At 57.8% G+C, this 18,961-nt stretch overlaps 1 protein-coding gene across 3 annotated transcripts in view; it reads left to right on the plus strand.

The window, feature by feature from the left end:
* Positions 1-18,961, plus strand: part of ZDHHC3 (zinc finger DHHC-type palmitoyltransferase 3) — a 53,556-nt gene that overhangs the window by 21,376 nt on the left and 13,219 nt on the right. For 2 of the 3 annotated variants that reach the window (XM_066245361.1, XM_066245363.1), the window contains exons 3-6: positions 7,868-7,992; positions 13,136-13,232; positions 14,318-14,399; positions 17,182-17,312. In XM_066245361.1, the coding sequence (XP_066101458.1) occupies positions 7,868-7,992; positions 13,136-13,232; positions 14,318-14,399; positions 17,182-17,312 (435 nt within the window). Of the gene's footprint in view, positions 1-7,867; positions 7,993-13,135; positions 13,233-14,317; positions 14,400-14,498; positions 14,595-17,181; positions 17,313-18,961 lie in introns of all 3 variants that reach the window. The other variant, XM_066245364.1, reaches the window with a different exon arrangement.

An 18,961-nucleotide genomic window follows, 5' to 3' on the forward strand; every position in this document is an offset into this window, starting at 1 on the left:
CCACTAATTCTCAAGCCTGGCTGCACATTAGAATCCCTTAGGGAGCTTTTAAAAAGTATGGATGCCTGGGCCCCGCCCCCAGAGGGTCTACTTTAATTGGTCAGAGACCGGGCCCTGGGTATTGGGATGTTTTAAAGCTCCCGAGAGTCCCTCACGTCAGCCAGGTCTGAGAACTGCCATTCACAAGAGCAGACAGAAAGGTATCCAAGAGTGCCTTCCAGACTCGCGGCTTGAGCCACGGGGAGGATTGACTGTCGGTGCCATTTATTGAACGGGGAGTCTGGGGAGAATAGATTTTGAAAGAGAGATCTAGGCTTTTGTTCTGGCCAAACCATGTCTATACTCCATGTAAGTGCAGATCCAGGTGGGCAGTAGATGGCCAGGTCTCGGGCTGCTGGAGAGGCTGATCAGACTGGAGTGTAGGGGTCACTGGTTTCTAGAAGGCATGTGAATCAGGGAACATCCTGGATGTGGGGTGGGCTGGGATGGGGTGAGGAAGGGTGTGCGTGGAAGGGGGCTTCTGCCCTGGCGTTCCTGCTGCCCTCGCGTGTGTGTGTTCTTTTGCCCCCACATGGGCTCCAGGCCTCCTCAGCCTGGCCCCTTGCAGTTGGAGGCAGGAAGGTGATCCTCACTGTGGGGTACTGCTCGGCTTCCATCCCAAATGAGAGCCATGGTAGCCCCCTGCCACTGTGAGAGCCATGAGTGGTGGTGGCAGCACCCCGCGGCCCCTGCTCTTCCCGGGAGCAGGGCTGGGAGCCCAGCTCCCACAGAGGGCGATGGGTTAGGGCTGGAGTCTGTGTTTAGAAAGACGCCTCTGCGGGATTGTGGGTTCCCTAGCAGGATCCTAATGTTTTATGTCTCAAGAATCCATGTTGCCTATTACTTTCTGAAACAGTTACACCCTAAGGTTATAAACAATGTATGACAATGTATACACTGCATGTCGTTTTGGTTTTGTTAATATTACCAGTAAAAACAAACAAAAAACAGGTCTTACAGTCTCCGCAAAATAGTTACTGGGCCACTTCCAGCTTTGAAATGCCTGCTGCCACCATACTTTCTGGGCAGTTTAGCAGTCACTTGGTAAATGGGTCCACTGACCTTGAGCAGAAAAGGGGAGAGGGAAATGGCACAGATATGTGAGCAACCCCCTCGCAGGTGAGACTCCCATTTGAGACATGGGATAAATGGGTAGTCCTGTCGAGAGGACAGGGCACAGACGGACAGAGGGGTGGGGCCGGCGCCTCTCGGCAGCTGGGCTGGCCTGGAGCTGGCACGAGTGTGGTCAGGACCACAGTCAGACTGGTGTTTGATGTCAGGTGCCCTCCTTGCCCGCTCCGAGGTTGTGTAATGTCATCAAAGGAGCTCTCGTGTTCCGGAAACACTTCAACTATTTAGAAGTCTAGAGTGGTTCCACTGCCTGGACCACCTGGACTCAACCCCTTGTCTCAGCCCACCTCTCTCTCCTCACCGGGAGATGATGGGGGGAGACTGTGGGGGGGGGACTCAGCCCACCTCTCTCTCCTCACCGGGAGGTGATGGGGGGAGACTGTGGGGGGCGGGACTCGGCCCACCTCTCTCTCCTCACCGGGAGATGATGGGGGGAGACTGTGTGGGGGGGGACTCAGCCCACCTCTCTCTCCTCACCGGGAGATGATGGGGGGAGACTGTGGGGGGGGGACTCGGCCCACCTCTCTCTCCTCACCGGGAGATGATGGGGGGAGACTGTGGGGGGGGGACTCGGCCCACCTCTCTCTCCTCACCGGGAGATGATGGGGGGAGACTGTGGGGGGGGGACTCAGCCCACCTCTCTCTCCTCACCGGGAGATGATGGGGGGAGACTGTGGGGGGGGGACTCGGCCCACCTCTCTCTCCTCACCAGGAGGTGATGGGGGGAGACTGTGGGGGGGGACTCGGCCCACCTCTCTCTCCTCACCGGGAGGTCATAGGGGGAGACACTGTTTGGGGGGGGGGACTCGGCCCACCTCTCTCTCCTCACCGGGAGGTGATGGGGGGAGACACTGTGGGGGGACTCGGCCCACCTCTCTCTCCTCACCGGGAGGTGATGGGGGGAGACTGTGTGTGTGTGGGGGGACTCAGCCCACCTCTCTCCCCTCACCGGGAGATGATGGGGGGAGACTGTGGGGGGGGGACTCAGCCCACCTCTCTCTCCTCACCGGGAGATGATGGGGGGAGACTGTGGGGGGGGGACTCGGCCCACCTCTCTCTCCTCACCGGGAGATGATGGGGGGAGACTGTGGGGGGGGGACTCGGCCCACCTCTCTCTCCTCACCGGAAGGTCATAGGGGGAGACACTGTTTGGGGGGGGGGACTCGGCCCACCTCTCTCTCCTCACCGGGAGGTGATGGGGGGAGACACTGTGGGGGGACTCGGCCCACCTCTCTCTCCTCACCGGGAGGTGATGGGGGGAGACTGTGTGTGTGTGGGGGGACTCAGCCCACCTCTCTCTCCTCACCGGGAGATGATGGGGGGAGACTGTGGGGGGGGGACTCAGCCCACCTCTCTCTCCTCACCGGGAGATGATGGGGGGAGACTGTGGGGGGGGGACTCGGCCCACCTCTCTCTCCTCACCGGGAGGTCATAGGGGGAGACACTGTTTGGGGGGGGGGGACTCGGCCCACCTCTCTCTCCTCACCGGGAGGTGATGGGGGGAGACACTGTGGGGGGACTCGGCCCACCTCTCTCTCCTCACCGGGAGGTGATGGGGGGAGACTGTGTGTGTGTGGGGGGACTCAGCCCACCTCTCTCTCCTCACCGGGAGGTGATGGGGGGAGACTGTGTGTGTGTGGGGGGACTCGGCCCACCTCTCTCTCCTCACCGGGAGGTGATGGGGGGAGACACTGTGGGGGGACTCGGCCCACCTCTCTCTCCTCACCGGGAGGTGATGGGGGGGAGACACTGTGGGGGGGGGACTCGGCCCACCTCTCTCTCCTCACCGGGAGGTGATGGGGGGAGACTGTGTGTGTGGGGGGGGACTCAGCCCACCTCTCTCTCCTCACCGGGAGGTGATGGGGGGAGACACTGTGGGGGGGGGGACTCGGCCCACCTCTCTCTCCTCACCGGGAGGTGATGGGGGGAGACACTGTGGGGGGGGGACTCGGCCCACCTCTCTCTCCTCACCGGGAGGTGATGGGGGGAGACACTGTGGGGGGACTCGGCCCACCTCTCTCTCCTCACCGGGAGGTGATGGGGGGAGACTGTGTGTGTGGGGGGGGACTCAGCCCACCTCTCTCTCCTCACCGGGAGGTGATGGGGGGAGACTGTGTGTGTGGGGGGACTCGGCCCACCTCTCTCTCCTCACCGGGAGGTGATGGGGGGAGACACTGTGGGGGGACTCGGCCCACCTCTCTCTCCTCACCGGGAGGTGATAGGGGGAGACTGTGTGTGTGGGGGGGGACTCGGCCCACCTCTCTCTCCTCACCGGGAGGTGATGGGGGGAGACACTGTGGGGGGACTCGGCCCACCTCTCTCTCCTCACCGGGAGGTGATGGGGGAGACACTGTGGGGGGACTCAGCCCACCTCTCTCTCCTCACCGGGAGGTGATGGGGGGAGACTGTGTGTGTGTGGGGGGACTCGGCCCACCTCTCTCTCCTCACCGGGAGGTGATGGGGGAGACACTGTGGGGGGACTCGGCCCACCTCTCTCTCCTCACTGGGAGGTGATGGGGGGAGACACTGTGGGGGGGGACTCAGCCCATCTCTCTCTCCTTACCGGGAGGTGATGGGGGGAGACACTGTGGGGGGGGACTCGGCCCACCTCTCTCTCCTCACCGGGAGGTCATAGGGGGAGACTGTGTGTGTGGGGGGGACTCAGCCCACTTCTCTCCTCACCAGGAGGTGATGGGGGAGGCTGTGGCGGGGGGGACTCGGCCCACCTCTCTCTCCTCACTGGGAGGTGATGGGGGGAGACACTGTGGGGGGACTCGGCCCACCTCTCTCTCCTCACCGGGAGGTGATGGGGGGAGACACTGTGGGGGGGGAACTCAGCCCACCTCTCTCCTCACCAGGAGGTGATGGGGGAGACTGTGTGTGGGGGGGACTCAGCCCACCTCTCTCTCCTCACCGGGAGGTGATGGGGGGAGACTGTGGGGGGACTCGGCCCACCTCTCTCTCCTCACCGGGAGGTGATGGGGGAGGGTGTGGGGGGGAGTGGTGGAGCCCCGGGAGCACCAGGGTCCGGGTGGGCAGGTTCTCAAGAGAAGGGGAAAGGCAGAGCCTCAGGGGGAACAGACTGCTGTGGGAAAGTGGCAGGCGGGGGACCCAGATCTTGGAGCAGACCGTGGGGGTAGAGGGCTAAAAGTCACCTTTGGATTTGGCCACAGGGAGTAAGGTGCTCAGGGTCCTGGTGAGAGGGGGTCCCTGGCGTGGAAGAACATGGAAGGGGTTGACCCGCCACCTCGGGTTTTCTCTCAAACAGAAATGGGAGCGAGTGGGGTTGGAGAAGAGGGACGCTGGGCCAGCCCCTGAGGGGAGTGCCCGACAGAGGCCTGGAGCACCTCCCTCCCTAGATATAAACGGATCCCACTGTGGACCAATAAATAGTCTAGAAGCGTCTTAGCATTTTTTAATGGAGCTATAGATTTTAAAAAGTGTTTTTAGCTTACTGTGTACACAGAAAAGACTAGAAGAATACGCTTCAAATGCGAGTAGTTCTCCTTGGGTCCTAAATCAAAAGTGGGGTTTTCCCTTTTAATTTTCTTATCTGTATGTTTTTAAAAACTATGAACAAGTATTACTTTGGAAATGGGGGGGGGGATCTAAGTCTTGGTCTGCCAGGCTGTACAAATGGAAGCTTCCAGATGTCCCTGTGAGACAAATAAGAATGGGGGAGGGGCGTTCTCAGTAATGAAGCAAGACGACATTGACAGATGTCTGGGCAGGCCTTCCATTCCCTGTGGCACAGAACTAATGACAGGAAGTTCTGAAATCTGTGGAGATAAGCCCAAAAGAGCATAGGCTTTAAAAAGCAGAGCCCTGGCTGGATAGCTCTGTGGGTTAGAGGATCATTCCCAATGCACAGAGGTTACGGTTACCGGTTCGATCCCTGGTCAGGGCACATACAGAAACAGACTGATGTTTCTGTCTCTGTTTCTCTCCCATCTTCTTTAATAAATAATAAATAAAATAAAAAGAACAAGAATTAAAGGACAAGGCCCTGGCCGGTTGGCTCAGCGGTAGAGCATCGGCCTGGCGTGCGGGGGACCCGGGTTCGATTCCCGGCCAGGGCACACAGGAGAAGCGCCCATTTGCTTCTCCCCCCTCCCCCCTCCTTCCTCTCTGTCTCTCTCTTCCCCTCCTGCAGCCAAGGCTCCATTGGAGCAAAGATGGCCCGGGCGCTGGGGATGGCTCCTTGGCCTCTGCCCCAGGCGCTAGAGTGGCTCTGGTCGCTGCAGAGTGACGCCCGGAGGGGCAGAGCATCGCCCCCTGGTGGGCAGAGCATCGCCCCCTGGTGGGCAGAGCATCGCCCCTGGTGGGCGTGCCGGGTGGATCCCAGTCGGGCGCATGCGGGAGTCTGTCTGACTGTCTCTCCCCGTTTCCAGCTTCAGAAAAAACAAACAAACAAACAAAGAATTAAAGAACAAGACTTCTGAGGCAGAGACTGGAAGGTGCCTGTGTCACAGACTCCTTGCTGTCAGCTGGCCCAGCTGGTCTGGCTCTGGAGATGGGTCCCAGGCCGATGGGGCCTGGCCTGGATGGGAGTGAGCCTTCCAGGAGATTTATGCATGTGGAGTCACTGTGGGGGGTCAGCTCTTAGGAAGGCTGGGCTGTTGCACGTCCGCCATCGTGGTCTGGAGCAGCGAGCCATAACCCCGAATGCGAGCTCTGCTGCCTTTTGCGGTGGAGGCAGTGGAGGCCTCCTCTCCTGGCCCTTGATGTTGGGCGTCCTGAAGTCACAGCGAGTTCTGGCAGCTGGGAACTTAAACACTGGTGGGCGAGGGAGGAGGACAAAACCCCGACCTGGCCCCTTATATAGGGAAACTCAGCCTCACTGCTTCCTCTCCCGGGGAATGGCGTTCTTTTGTGCTTTTCGCTTGTCCTTGTGACAGCAGCGACTTCCAGTTCTAGTTCTGTGGCTTCAGGATTCATAAAAGGTCACACAGTTGCTCGAACTCATTTACTTTTTACATTAAAGAGAATTAAAAGGCCTTCTAGGCTGTTAGATTTTTTCCTTATCCTCTTTCTTTCTGCTCAGTCTTTTAACAGAGAGATTTCCATGTCCATGCCGTTTCATGGACTCCGTAGATGGTATCTTCACAGAACATTCCAGAGTTTGGGTTTTGTGTTTTGCTTGTTAGTTTTTTACTTTCAGTTTTATTTTGTACTGGTTTCCAGTGTACAGCTTAGTGGGTTTTTTTTTTGGGGGGGGGCGGAGTTATTTGTTTGTTTTTGGCTTTTGTCAGACCCCCTCCTCTGCCTGTGTTCACCAGCCCCTCTTAGCCCTGTCGCCCGGGTGGTCTGGGTGGTCTGGGCCCTGCCTGCCTGGTGTGAGTCGGACCGCCAGCCCTGCCCTTTGCTGCTGCCTAGAGGGGCCTTGGCTATCTCAGCAATTTGGTTACAAACTTCAGGAAAGTTGGCCATATTCCTATTTTAGGTAGCTCTGTCCTGAGTATATTTTTTTGCTTGTACATTTATTTATTTATTTATTTTTTTATTTTTTTATTTTTTTTTGGTTTTTTTTTTTTTTTTTTTTGCATTTTTTTCTGAAGCTGGAAACAGGGAGAGACAGTCAGACAGACTCCCGCATGCGCCCAACCGGGATCCACCCGGCACGCCCACCAGGGGCGACGTTCTGTCCACCAGGGGGTGATGCTCTGCCCATCCTGGGCGTCGCCATGTTGCGACCCTCCTGGGTGTCGCCATGTTGCGACCAGAGCCACTCTAGCGCCTGGGGCAGAGGCCACAGAGCCATCCCCAGCGCCCGGGCCATCTTTGCTCCAATGGAGCCTTGGCTGCGGGAGGGGAAGAGAGAGACAGAGAGGAAGGCGCGGCGGAGGGGTGGAGAAGCAAATGGGCGCTTCTCCTATGTGCCCTGGCCGGGAATCGAACCTGGGTCCTCCGCACGCTAGGCCGACGCTCTACCGCTGAGCCAACCGGCCAGGGCCTTTTGCTTGTACATTTAATGATTTTTTTAAATTGCAAAAGCCACATACATATTCATACTAGAACATTTAAAAAATATATCCAAGAAAGTAAGATGTTCCTGTGATTCAACTTTGTGAGAGAACCATGAATACTTGTGCATGTATCTTTGTCTTTTTATACACACACACACACACACACACACACACACACACACACAAAATCTTTCCCAAAACAGGCCTGTATTCTACATACTGTTTGGAAGTCCTCTCTTCCCTTTACTAATCTATCACAGGCATTCCCCATGTCAGGTTGCTGTGTACTCTATGGCGGATTCACTGTAAAGCGATACCCTGCATAGCATCCACAGGCTGTGTAGTCCTTGTCTGTCAGAGTTTGTTTGCTTTTAAAATTTCTGTTGTAGGCTTTTCTGGCACCTGACCACATTTTGAAGACCAGATTTTTTATTCTACTTTTTTTCTGAGCTTTTAGAAAAATGTTTAAGGAAACACTTCAGACAGTTGAAAGGGTATCAAGAAGAACACGATGACCACCCCCGTGTTCCCCGTTCGTCATCTCCTCGGGAAAATTGTCAATAAATGTTCATGGGTGTTGGCATAATTCTGAACACAGAGTCCAGATACTGGGATGCACATGCCCTGTCCCTGTGTGTGTAGTTGCTGCTTTGCAATGGCTGTGTCCACTGTGGAGGGTCAGAACTGAGGGGACCCCGAGCCAGCCCTGACTCCTTTCCCCTCTCTTCCAGGGGGCAGTGCCCAAAGGAAATGCCACTAAAGAATTCATCGAGAGTTTACAGCTGAAGCCCGGCCAGGTGGTGTACAAGTGTCCCAAGTGCTGCAGCATCAAGCCTGACCGAGCGCACCACTGCAGGTACACGGGGCCGCTGGGCTCGCGCACGCACGTGCGCGCACACACACACACACACACACCCCGGGTGCCTTCAGCAACGGGACTGCTGAACACCCCTGCTCTGGGCACCGGGCGAGCCCCGTGAGTCTCCCTCCTGATTTTCATGAGCTCTCGAGACTGGAAAGGGCATCCGCTTTGGGCTCCGACACCTGTGTCTCAAGCTTGGCTCTGCCGCCCCTGCAGTGGGACCGTGGGACCCTGGGCCGGCCCTTGACTCTGCCTTTGTTTCCAAATCTGTGAGCTGCAGGAGTTCCCTGCACTTCCTGCCTCACAGCCTGGTTACTTAGGGCACCAGAGAAAAAGCTTTAGAAAATCTGTGAATATCTCCTACTTGACCCATTTTAGAGGTGGGCCTGTTCTCTTTAATTTTGCAGGGAAATGGAGGGGTTGTCCGTGATTGAAGGCTTTTTTCTTTTCCTTTCTTTCTTTTTCATGCTTTTCTTTAAAACAAAACTTCAAGAGGTCATGTCTTTGTAAAATTCAGCCCCAAGAGCCATTTCCTCATCTTATCTGTGATGATTTTTCCCTTTTGGTTTTCAGATTTTTTTGATATCCGACATCTAGCTAAAAATTGCACTTTATCATTACAAAGGAACCTTGAGTGTTAAATTACAGAAATGCAAGCATGTCACTTGGTCCCTTTTCCAGACTGGTGTTTGGGGCGCGGAGGGTTTCGGGCAGTGCACTGACTCCTGCTGTCGGGAGGTCATTCTTGCCAGCCTGGGGGTCTCTGTGTGGGCGCACTGCCCACCTTGGAGGGGAGCAGTGAGCCTCTGGCATGCGGCGTCTGTGGTCAGCTCCTGCGCACCCGCTGTGTCCCGGCACCGCAGCCCACCGCCTCTGCGTCGCTCATCTGATTTCCGTCCTCACGGTCTCTCTCCGAGACAGCTTTGCTGCAGAAACAACCCTGAATGAGGACTGACAGCTCCAGGGGTTTTCTGGTTCTTCCAGAGCCCCCCTTCCCCGCTGCCTCCACTGCTGGGCATTCTCCCTCCCCCGGGCACCCCCCCCTCGGCCTCTCCCAGGGTGACCCCGGGGGAGGTATTCTTCAGTGCTAGTAAACACATCGGCTGAGCACGGAGCTGCTGACTCAGAGGCTCAGTGGGTGCCCGCTCTGACTCGGGGAAATGTACGCTGACAGCCGCTCCTTTGTGGTGGCTTGCGAGCCCGCGCCCTGGGGACCCACACTCCAGATAAGCAGAATCCCGGCACCCAGGCGGAACTGGGCTGGTGACTAGGGAAGCCACGCTGCCCGCTGCTTGGTTCGAGGATGTCGCTGCTGGTCTGGCCTGTTCAGGCTTGCGCACTGCTGTTCACTTCCTGTCCTCCCGACCGAGTCTGTGGAATTAAAAACTCCATTCTCTGAGCCCTGGCGGCCACCACAAATACTCCCTGAACTTGACTGTGGGTGTTCCTTCCAGCCTGGTGGTATGCGGTTGGGTCTTCCTTAGGAGAGGCATCTGGAAGCCCAGGCCGCTTATCCTGGTGGTGCGGCCCGTGGTGGCCCGTGGAAACTGCGGAGGGGCGGTGGTGGTAAGGTGGCCCGGATGTTAGGTCCTTGCACAAGGAGGTGGAGACCTCTGACCCTTGGCGAGGCTCCACACCCCTCCTCATCCCTGACACACATGCTGAGGCTGAGGCGTCGTGGACTGCTTGGGGCGTCTGCCAGGTTCTTGTTTTGTCTTTCTCGTGGTTATGATTACTGGTAAAGTTTGTATAGCTCTACTATTGTTTTTAAAGCCTTTTACTCATATAGCCGACCTCATCCCTGAGAGACGCCAGGGCTAACTCTGCCAGGCTGGTTCGGAGAAGCTGGGTTATAATTTTTTCTTCTTTCTTTCTTTCTTTTCATTTTTCTGAAGCTGGAAACAGGGAGAGACAGTCAGACAGACTCCCGCATGCGCCGACCGGGATCCACCCGGCACGCCCACCAGGGGGCAATGCTCTGCCCATCCTGGGCGTCGCCATGTTGCGACCAGAGCCACTCTAGCGCCTGGGGCAGAGGCCAAGGAGCCATCCCCAGCGCCCGGGCCATCCTTGCTCCAATGGAGCCTTGGCTGCAGGAGGGGAAGAGAGAGACAGAGAGGAAAGCGTGTCGGAGGGGTGGAGAAGCAAATGGGCGCTTCTCCTGTGTGCCCTGGCCGGGAATCGAACCCGGGTCCTCCGCACACTAGGCCGACGCTCTACCGCGGAGCCAACCGGCCAGGGCCTGGGTTATAATTTTAATCATAGCAAATTATTTGTGAGGTGAAACTGCTCAGCACCACGTGGTACTTCTAGTGGTGCTTTTCTCTCTGCCTGGGGCAGCCCGGCCGGTGTGGGGTCGTCGCTTCCGGGCTTGCTCCGTCCCCGACTGCAGACCAGAGCCTTTCTTCCGTGGACCCTCGCTGAGTGGGCCCTGCGCTGGGCTCTGGGCGAGGGGGGGGTTAGCACGGCCCTGACCCAGCGCTCTCCGCCCTGGCCGGGCCTCGCACTGTCCACCGTGGTGCCGTCTGCTAAGTGCCGCTGTCGGGAGAGACAAGGGCCTCACAGCTCCTCTGGCACTGAGGCCGAGGCAGGGCCCTGGCCACCCTGGACAGGGGACACAGCATAAAAGAACCAGAAGGCACGTCAGCCAAGGAGCTTGTTGGGCTCTACCAAGCTTTCGAAGGAAATGAAAAATGTGGGGAACCTGGAGAAGTATCCTCCCTCTTCTAAACAATGATTTAAAAACAGAAGGGGCCTGGGAAACCCTCCACTTAAGACAGTTGGTCTTTCAGTGACTGTGACCGCGTGTGTAGGGCCCGCCACAGCCGGGCACTGGGAGCCCGCGCCCCCCAAGCCCGCAGACACAGGGCCTGGTGCCCAAGCAGTGCGGGGAGAGGGCTGATGCAGCAGCCAGCCACAGGAGGAGCGGCGTGAGGACGGGCCTCTGGGAGCCTGCCTTGGCCACCGCGCTTGGGGAGGGGACAGCGCTGAGCACCCCGCCCACCGTGCCCTGGGCGCTGGGCAGAGGGCGGGCTCTGAGGTGACCGATTCCCCAGGGGAATGTCAGGTTATGGGAAGCCCACAGTTTTCATCCTCCTCATGACAGATGGCGCCTGCAGCAGAACAGCTCGGTAGGGGGTGAGCAGTCACCTGGGCCTGAGTGGCCTTCACTGACCCCTCAAAGACCCACCTCCAGGCCTTGCCCTCGGGACTCTCCAGGCTGCCACCCCAGAACCATTCAGGCTGGGGGTTTTGTGAGCAGTGGGGAGTCAGCCTCCAGCCATTGGCATGGATGGGCACCTCCCCCAACCCCTCCACACACACACACACACACACACCACCCCCACCCCCACCCCCACCCCCTGACCCAGGAGCTGCCTTCCCAACAACTCCATAAGCCAGAGGGAGAGGTGCCATTTTGGCATGTTGTGTCTGCAAACAGCACACAGACCGCACTCAGGACTCAGCTCTGCAGCCTCAGTGGGTTCCACTTCCTGAGCTGAAAAGCCAGCCTCTTAGGTACACGTCTGGTCTCTTCAGAGACTGGGAGAACAAAGGACAGATTTGCCGACAGCTTGGGTCAACTCTTGGGCAGCTTTCAGAGGATATCCGGCCAGTGGGCACCTCTCTGCCGCTGAGCAAACTGCCCCAGGGCGCCCACTTGTAACCCTCTTAGAAATAAGTGCCACGGAAGAGAAACTGCTCTCCAGCCTAGAGCAGGGAGGTGGCAGCCCTCGAGTGCTCCCAGGCTCAGGGAGGGGCTCGGAAACCCCAGGGCGATGGTCCCTGGAAGGACACGCAGGAAACGGGCTCCATGGGGGGCTCCACGCGGGGATGTGGGGCCCAGGGGCGGAGGCCCAGGGGGTGGGAGCATCTGGATGCAGGGGGACCAGATGGGGCGGACACAGCCCCTGTTACTCACATAGAGGGGCCACAGGCCCGCCCACCACACTGGCTGTGCACTGTGAGACACTGAGATCAAGTCGTTCATGGACTAGTGGAAAGAAAAGCTGGTGTGAACTAAGGGACTTGTAAAAAAGAAATCTATTATTTTTGATAAAACAGTTGGAAATGCTGGTAGTTATAGCATTTTCAACTGTTTGGAACAATGAATGCTCCCAAGATAAATGTTAAAGAGTCTACTGTACTGAATTCTAAAGGGCAGTTTTGGCCAGTGGGTCTTCCTCAGCTTGAGCTTTGAACAGTTTAAGGCCTCATTGGCCCTGTGCTCTTGTTTCATATTGTTACTTTGTATTGTCCGGAAAGGGGTGGGGAGGGTGTTTGCTGTCAAGTTGAAACCCTCCAGAACGAATCCCAATAGCAAGTTAGTAATTTGCAAATTTATTAGATCATCTGATCCACACTTAAACTCAAGTGACTTTTGTGCCTTTTTTTTTGTTGTTCTTTTTTGGCTAAGTGGATGTTATCTTAGACCTGGAAGGTTGGGGGAGTGCTTTCTGCTCCCCAAGACACTGCACTTGACCCGGCTCTGAACTGTTCTGTCCCTCCCTGCCCAGCCTCACCCTCCCTGGAGATTTCTGCCGAGACGTTCCACCCCACTCTCTGGGTTTTGGTCTTTCTGGGCTGGGAGCAGCCGTTTTCTGTATCCCCTCTCATTCTAAAAAGTTTTTGAAATTGCTTCTTCATTCTGCCCTCTCGGTAAGCCACACGCTGGGCTCAGTGTCACATCTGGAGAGCAGCCGTGTCATTTTGTTAAATAAGAGGCCTTGGGCCTGACCTGTGGTGGTGCAGTGGATAAAGCGTCGACCTGGAAATGCTGAGGCCGCCAGTTCAAAACCCTGGGCTTGCCTGGTCAAGGCACATATGGGAGTTGATGCTTCCAGCTCCTCCCCCCTGTCTCTCTCTCTCCTCTCTCTCTCTCTCTCTCTCTCTCTGTCTCTCTCCCTCTCCTCTCTAAAATGAATAAATAAAATAAAAATTTAAAAAAAAAAAAAAAAAAAAAAAGAGGCCTTGGTGAGTGACCGTGGCGCTGGGGTCCTGACCACCTTCCAGCCCCTCGCAGCACACACTAGCAGGAAGCCACGTGTGAGGCGTGGAGCGGGGCGGGTCTGTGTCCCCGCGGGCCCTCCGCCACTGCCCGGCCCCTCCTGACGGTCTGCCCTGTGGGCTCTTTCAGCGTTTGCAAGCGGTGCATTCGGAAGATGGACCACCACTGTCCCTGGGTCAACAACTGCGTGGGCGAGAACAACCAGAAGTATTTCGTCCTGTTTACAGTAAGTCCGCTTTCAAATTCTGCCCCACCACCCGGAACCAATGGAGTACTTCTCTTTTCTTTAAATCGGTTTTTTTTGCCTGACCTTTGGTGGCGCAGTGGATAAAGCGTAAACCTGGAAACATTGAGGTTGCCAGTTCAAAACCCTGGCTTGCCTGGTCAAGGCACATATGGGAGTTGATGCTTCCTGCTCCTCCCTTTTCTCTCTCTCTCTCTCTCTCTCTCTCTCTCTATCTCCCCCCATCCTCTCTAAAATGAATAAATAAAATAAAAAATAATAATAATAAATAAATCGGTTTTTACAGAGAAAGTGATGGGAGAGAGAGACAGACAGACAGACAGACATCAGTTTGTTGTTCCACTCATGCCGTCATTGGTTGATTCTCGTATGTGCCCTGACCGGGGATCCAACCCGCCACCTCAGCGTGTTGGGACGACGCTCTAACCGAGTCACCCGGCCAGGGCCCGTGGAGCAAGTGTTCCCCCAGATTCTCGGTGCCCAGGACGTGCTCGGCTCCTGAGACTAACGGAGCCTGGCCGTGCAGGCCTCTGCCTTTCGGCCCACTCTCCTTGGCGCTCCTGTTCCTAAGAAGCCCTGCGCTGAGCACCTAGAACGGGGACTGCAGTTGATTAGCCAGAACCAGGGCCGTGTTCTGGCTCCCGGCCCCAGCGCCGGGTCTAAGGAGCTGAAGGAGGCAGTTTTGGTGATGCCTGCCAGGCTTCCCTCCGCTGCAGGGAGATCCGGCGTGTTCAGTGTGGGGGATGGAAGGGCCCTTGGCAGCCAGCGCCCTGACTGCTCACATGAGAAGCAGCAGGTCTGGGGCACACCCCCAGCGCCACCCGCCTGGAGCCTAGGTCACGCCTGGTGATGAGACTTGTCTCTGCTTGTCCACACACTCCCAGTGAACAGCTGCTCCCCTCAGACCCGGGCCTGGGAGCAGCGGCCCAGTGGGGGAGTGTCCAGCTGCCTCCTTGGCCCTCTGGTCAGCCCTCCCCGTGACTCGGTGTTTCGGGGTGGGGGTTAGGTGCCCGTCCCGAGAGCCCGCACGCGGAAGGCTCACGCGCTGCTGTGCTCTCCTGTTTCAGATGTACATAGCTCTCATCTCCCTGCACGCCCTCGTCATGGTGGGATTCCACTTCCTGCACTGCTTCGAAGAAGACTGGACAAGTGAGTATGAGCAGGGTTTCCCCCGCTGCTTCGGGGGTGTGGCGCGAGGGGCAGGCTCTTTGTCCCCGTCACAGTGCCAGGGCCACCTCAATTTATTAGATCTCCTGCAAGCCTACGGACCGACCAGGGAAGGAACAGCAGAAGCCCACCTCTCTCTTCATGAAAAAAGGCAGCGCCTTAAAGTCAGTGTCACAGGTAAAGTAGGGAGCTGGATAACCCCCGGCCTGAGGCGCCCAGCGAGACCGGACACCAGCACGTAGGCGGCCGGGAGGGGCGCAACCCAGAGGACTTCTGTGCCCGTGCCCTTTAGCCAAGCACTTTACTCAGAGGTCACTCCAGTCTGGCAGAAAGTCATTTTCAACTTTCTAGCTAGAAGGTGGAGATTTGTTGTTCATTTGCCTTTTGTGGTGATTTAACTATTTGATCACCAATTTACATTAAGGTTGTAGACAAATTCTTCCTGCTTTAGAAGTATCCCACTTAAATGTGCTGAGGAAGGAACTCCAACCAGAAAATTACATAAATTCTGAGGGAAAATACAGATGATGAAAACAATAAACAAGATGTAAAAGGAGAATGAAAACAGAAAACATTTCCTAGAGGCTGCAGGGTGTGAGAGAGGCCACCTGCTGGGCAAGACCCCTCACAGGGCATCTGAGATAGACGTCTGGAGCAGAAACATCATACTTGTCTTCTCCCTTGATAGGCCCCTTTGCCATTTCACCACCTCTCAGACGGGTGGCTCTTTCTGTACATCCTGATTTCTTGGGCGTCTTCTTGCTGTTGTTTCTCAGAACTTGCGAGGCCGGAAAGGGACAGCATCTTTAGCTCCCCACTGGACCTTAAGAGCCTCTCCCCACCTGTGTCAGGGTTTACGTCTGGCTCTCCCTGCCCACCCGTGCCCATTGATAACAGCTGCCTCCGGCTCTCCCCGGCCCTATGCCCTGCCCGTCTGGTGGACCTCCCGGGGCAAGAGAACCCCGTGCAAGCCGCCATAACAGTACCAGCGACTGAGTGGCTTAAACGTTTACTTCTCACGGTTCCGTAACTGGGAAGTCCAGCCAAGGTGCTAGCCAGTTCGGTTCTGGATGCAGGGTCTCCCGTTTTGCAGATGGTCACCTCTACCTGGTGTCCTCACATAACAGGGAAGGAAGAGCTCTCTGGTGCCTCTTATAAGGGCACTCACCCCATCATGGTCTCCACTATCCCTCGTCTTCCAGAGACCCATCTCCAGATACCATTAGGTAGGGGCTGGGGGGTCAACATAGGAACTGAAGGGGACACGGCTCAGTCTGTAGCACCACAGCCAGCTCCCTGTTCTCGTGACTAGCAGGGGTCCAGCACAGGCCAGAGAGAGGTCAAGGTAGTGGATGGTGGGGGCAGTGGGGGGGGTTTCTGCAGAGCTAGGCAGGTCCCCAGCAAGGGCCCCAGTGAGCATTCTGAAAGCACACACTCTGCTGGGCCCTGGGGACCCAGCTCCACTCCAGACGTGACCCTGGTGACTTGAGGCTGGAGTCTGGCAAGGACATTTCATCATCATGAACACCACATACCTGTTGTTGGGGTAACAGACATGGGCAGTGGTTGGCGTCACACAGACTGGCAATGAGGCTAAGTGTCTTTGGAATGGGGCCAAATATCTTAATGCCCATTTAGAGCCACAGGGCTCTGGAGCAGTGCCTTATTTCGACCTTATAAGAAGCCTGCTGGGTAAGGGAGGCTGAGCACGCGCAGATGACCAGAGCAGAGGCTTGCCGAGGCCGCGCCAGTTCCTGAGCCCTCACAGCTGAGAAGTGGGCCCTCTGTTCAAGCCTAGGTCCAGCCTGCCTCGCTTGGACAACTCCAGTGCCCAGTATCTATCTTCCTGTGTGCTCCTCATTGTCTTTGGTCAAGATTCCTGGTGGGGGACCCTGAGGTACCCGGTTCCTGGGGCAACTAGGCTGGGAAGGTGCCGACAGTGCCCCCTAGTGGAGGCCTGCGAGCTGGCCGTGCGTGCTAGTTACTCCCATCGCTGTTCAGCGCCGGGCGAGCTGTGGGGCCCTCTGGCTTGTGTAAGAGGGCAGGGCTGTCCTCCACACGTGGACACCTAGAGTTGACATTTAAAAGAAGGGTAGGGAGGTGGCTCCACAGTCCCCGGGTCTGGTTCCTGCCTCCCCAGACTCCACGGGGGCAGCTCAGGAGGGGAAGGAGGCTTGCAAGTGTGCCAGGACAGAGGACAGGCCGCAGCACCAGGCCCCGTTTCCAGCCCCCGGTCCCAGGCAGCTGAGGCGGGCGGGGGAGCAGCCCGTGTGCCAGGCGGGGGCCGAGCTCTGCGGACGTTCTCTCGTGAGTTTTCTGTCAGTCCACTGCGTGGAAGGGCGGCTACAGCTCGGAGCCTGAGCTCTGGCCCAAAACCTGTCGTCAGCACCGCTCCAGGCTGGGTGTATAGCCAGCGTTCCCTCCACCCCCGGGGCTGGAGGTGTGGGAGAGGCAGACAGCAGGCCAGGGCACGGGAAAGCAGGTGCCACCACCGTGCACAGGACAGGGTCCTGCCTGGGGCAGACGTCCCGTGGTGGCCGGCTGGAGGAAGACGCAGAGAGCAAGGACTGGTGCGTGTCAGGGAGGGGCGGCCCTGGCAGGGGCCCAGCCTGTGGGGAAGGGCTCCCCCAGGGAGTGTGGGTGCAGCCGGGTCCTCGGCGCGGCCCGGTGGCCAGGCCGTGTGGCACCCGAGAGGACAGTCCCTGGGGCTGGAGGCGGAGCGCGAGCCCAGGGGCAGCCCTGAGCCCAGTGTCTTTGTTTTCAGAGTGCAGTTACTTTTCGCCGCCCACCACGGTCATCCTCCTCATCCTGCTGTGCTTTGAGGGGCTGCTCTTCCTCATTTTCACGTCGGTGATGTTTGGGACCCAGGTGCACTCCATCTGCACGGACGAGACGGTAAGCAGATGGCCTGCCCTCCACCTGCTCCTGGGCTTGGGGCGGCCCGGCCGCTGTTGCAGGCAGACCACACGTGATGGCACACTCCGCGTGCAGTGACACTGGTCTTCCAGCCCAGTGACTCCTCCCCCTTGGGGCTGGCACAGCAGACCACACGTGATGGCACACTCCGCGTGCAGTGACACTGGTGTTCCAGCACCGTGACTCCTCCCCCTTGGGGCTGGCCCAGCAGTCACACCAGGAATGGGCCCAGCCTTGATGACGGGTCCCCTTTGTCACAGGTCCCTGTGGTTCTGTCATGGTGGTTCTGTCTGGGCACTGCTGTGTCAGGGGCTCTCCTGGGCGCTGGGAGCCCTCCCCTCTGGGGGCCGCAGCCTGGAGACAGGCGGTGGAACAGAGAGGCTCTGACCCCGATGGCACAGGCAGGGCAGCTTCCAGAGGAGGGGACTTCATGACTAAGTCCCGAGGGTGGAGTCAGGAGACAGCCCTGCCTTGAGCCCCCCGATCAGTGGGTATCAAGTTCTGGCCTGTCCTCCGGGTCACCTCTGCTTGGTCCAGCTCTGGCCCTCGTTCGTTGCTTCTCTCGGCCCTGCCCCCGCCTACTCAATGCCCCTCTGGGAGCCTCGAAGCTGCTGGGCCGCAGCCCACTCCCCTGGTGCCACCTCTGTTGACCTTCTGAGGTGTCCAGAGTCTCAAGGTGGTCAGCCCCTGGCAGTGATATGGGTACCCCTCCCCTTATTAGCTTTGAGGTCCCCTGTAAGGGGCCCAGGAAGGGAAGGAGGTCGTGAGTCCGTCCCTGCAGTGCTGGCTCCGCAGGGACCCCACAGGCCGCAGCTCTCAGCAGTAGTGCTGGGCCCCTGGGGGGGTGGCAGGCGGTGGGGGCGGCCTTGGATGGAGGCCACTGCGGGGGTGGGGGCAGGGGGCAGAAACCCTGCCTGCGAAGAAGGGCAGCGTGGCCCGGCTGCCGGAGCCCCACCATTTGGGCCTGTGGGAATTCCCGGGGGTTTAGAAGGATGATGAGAGAGAGGGAGAGAGAGAAGCATCAACTTGTAGTTACCTCACTTTTGCTCTTCACTGATTATTTCTCATGTATGCCTTGACCCGGGGGGCGGCTACAACTGAGCCAGTGACCCCTTGCTCGAGCCAGCGACCTTTGGGCTCAAGCCAGTGACCTTGGGATCATGTCAGTGATTTCACACTCAAGCCGATGACCTCAGGGTTTTGAACCAGGGGCGTCAGCATGTCACTGGGCAGTCAGTACTGTCCACTGTGCCACCACAGGCCAGGCTTGCACCCCATTTTTCCTGTGAGATTTAACGGTGGAGGGAAGAGGGGAGAGCAGTGCAGGCTCCGTACCAGCTGCTGAGGTGGGCGGCCCTGGGCCACGCTCCTCCACGTGGGAGCCCGGGGAAGACCTTCGCCGTGACTCAGGCTGACTGGTCTGTCCGTGCGGCCCTTCTAACCTGTACTAATCGGTCTCCTTTCTCTGGTGACTTTTCCCCTGAGCCAGTCTGTCCCTCCTGTTCCGCTCTGAGCTGTGCCCACCAGCCGACCAGCGGTGCTTGCTGCCCCCGGGCTGGCGAGTGGCCGCTCCAGAGCAGCCCTTTGATTCGCTGCCCCCCTCCTTTTTTTGTCTGCAAAGTGGTCAT

This window comes from Saccopteryx bilineata, chromosome 10 (genome assembly GCF_036850765.1).
Source record: "Saccopteryx bilineata isolate mSacBil1 chromosome 10, mSacBil1_pri_phased_curated, whole genome shotgun sequence".
In the NCBI taxonomy this organism is placed as follows: Eukaryota; Metazoa; Chordata; class Mammalia; order Chiroptera; family Emballonuridae; genus Saccopteryx; species Saccopteryx bilineata.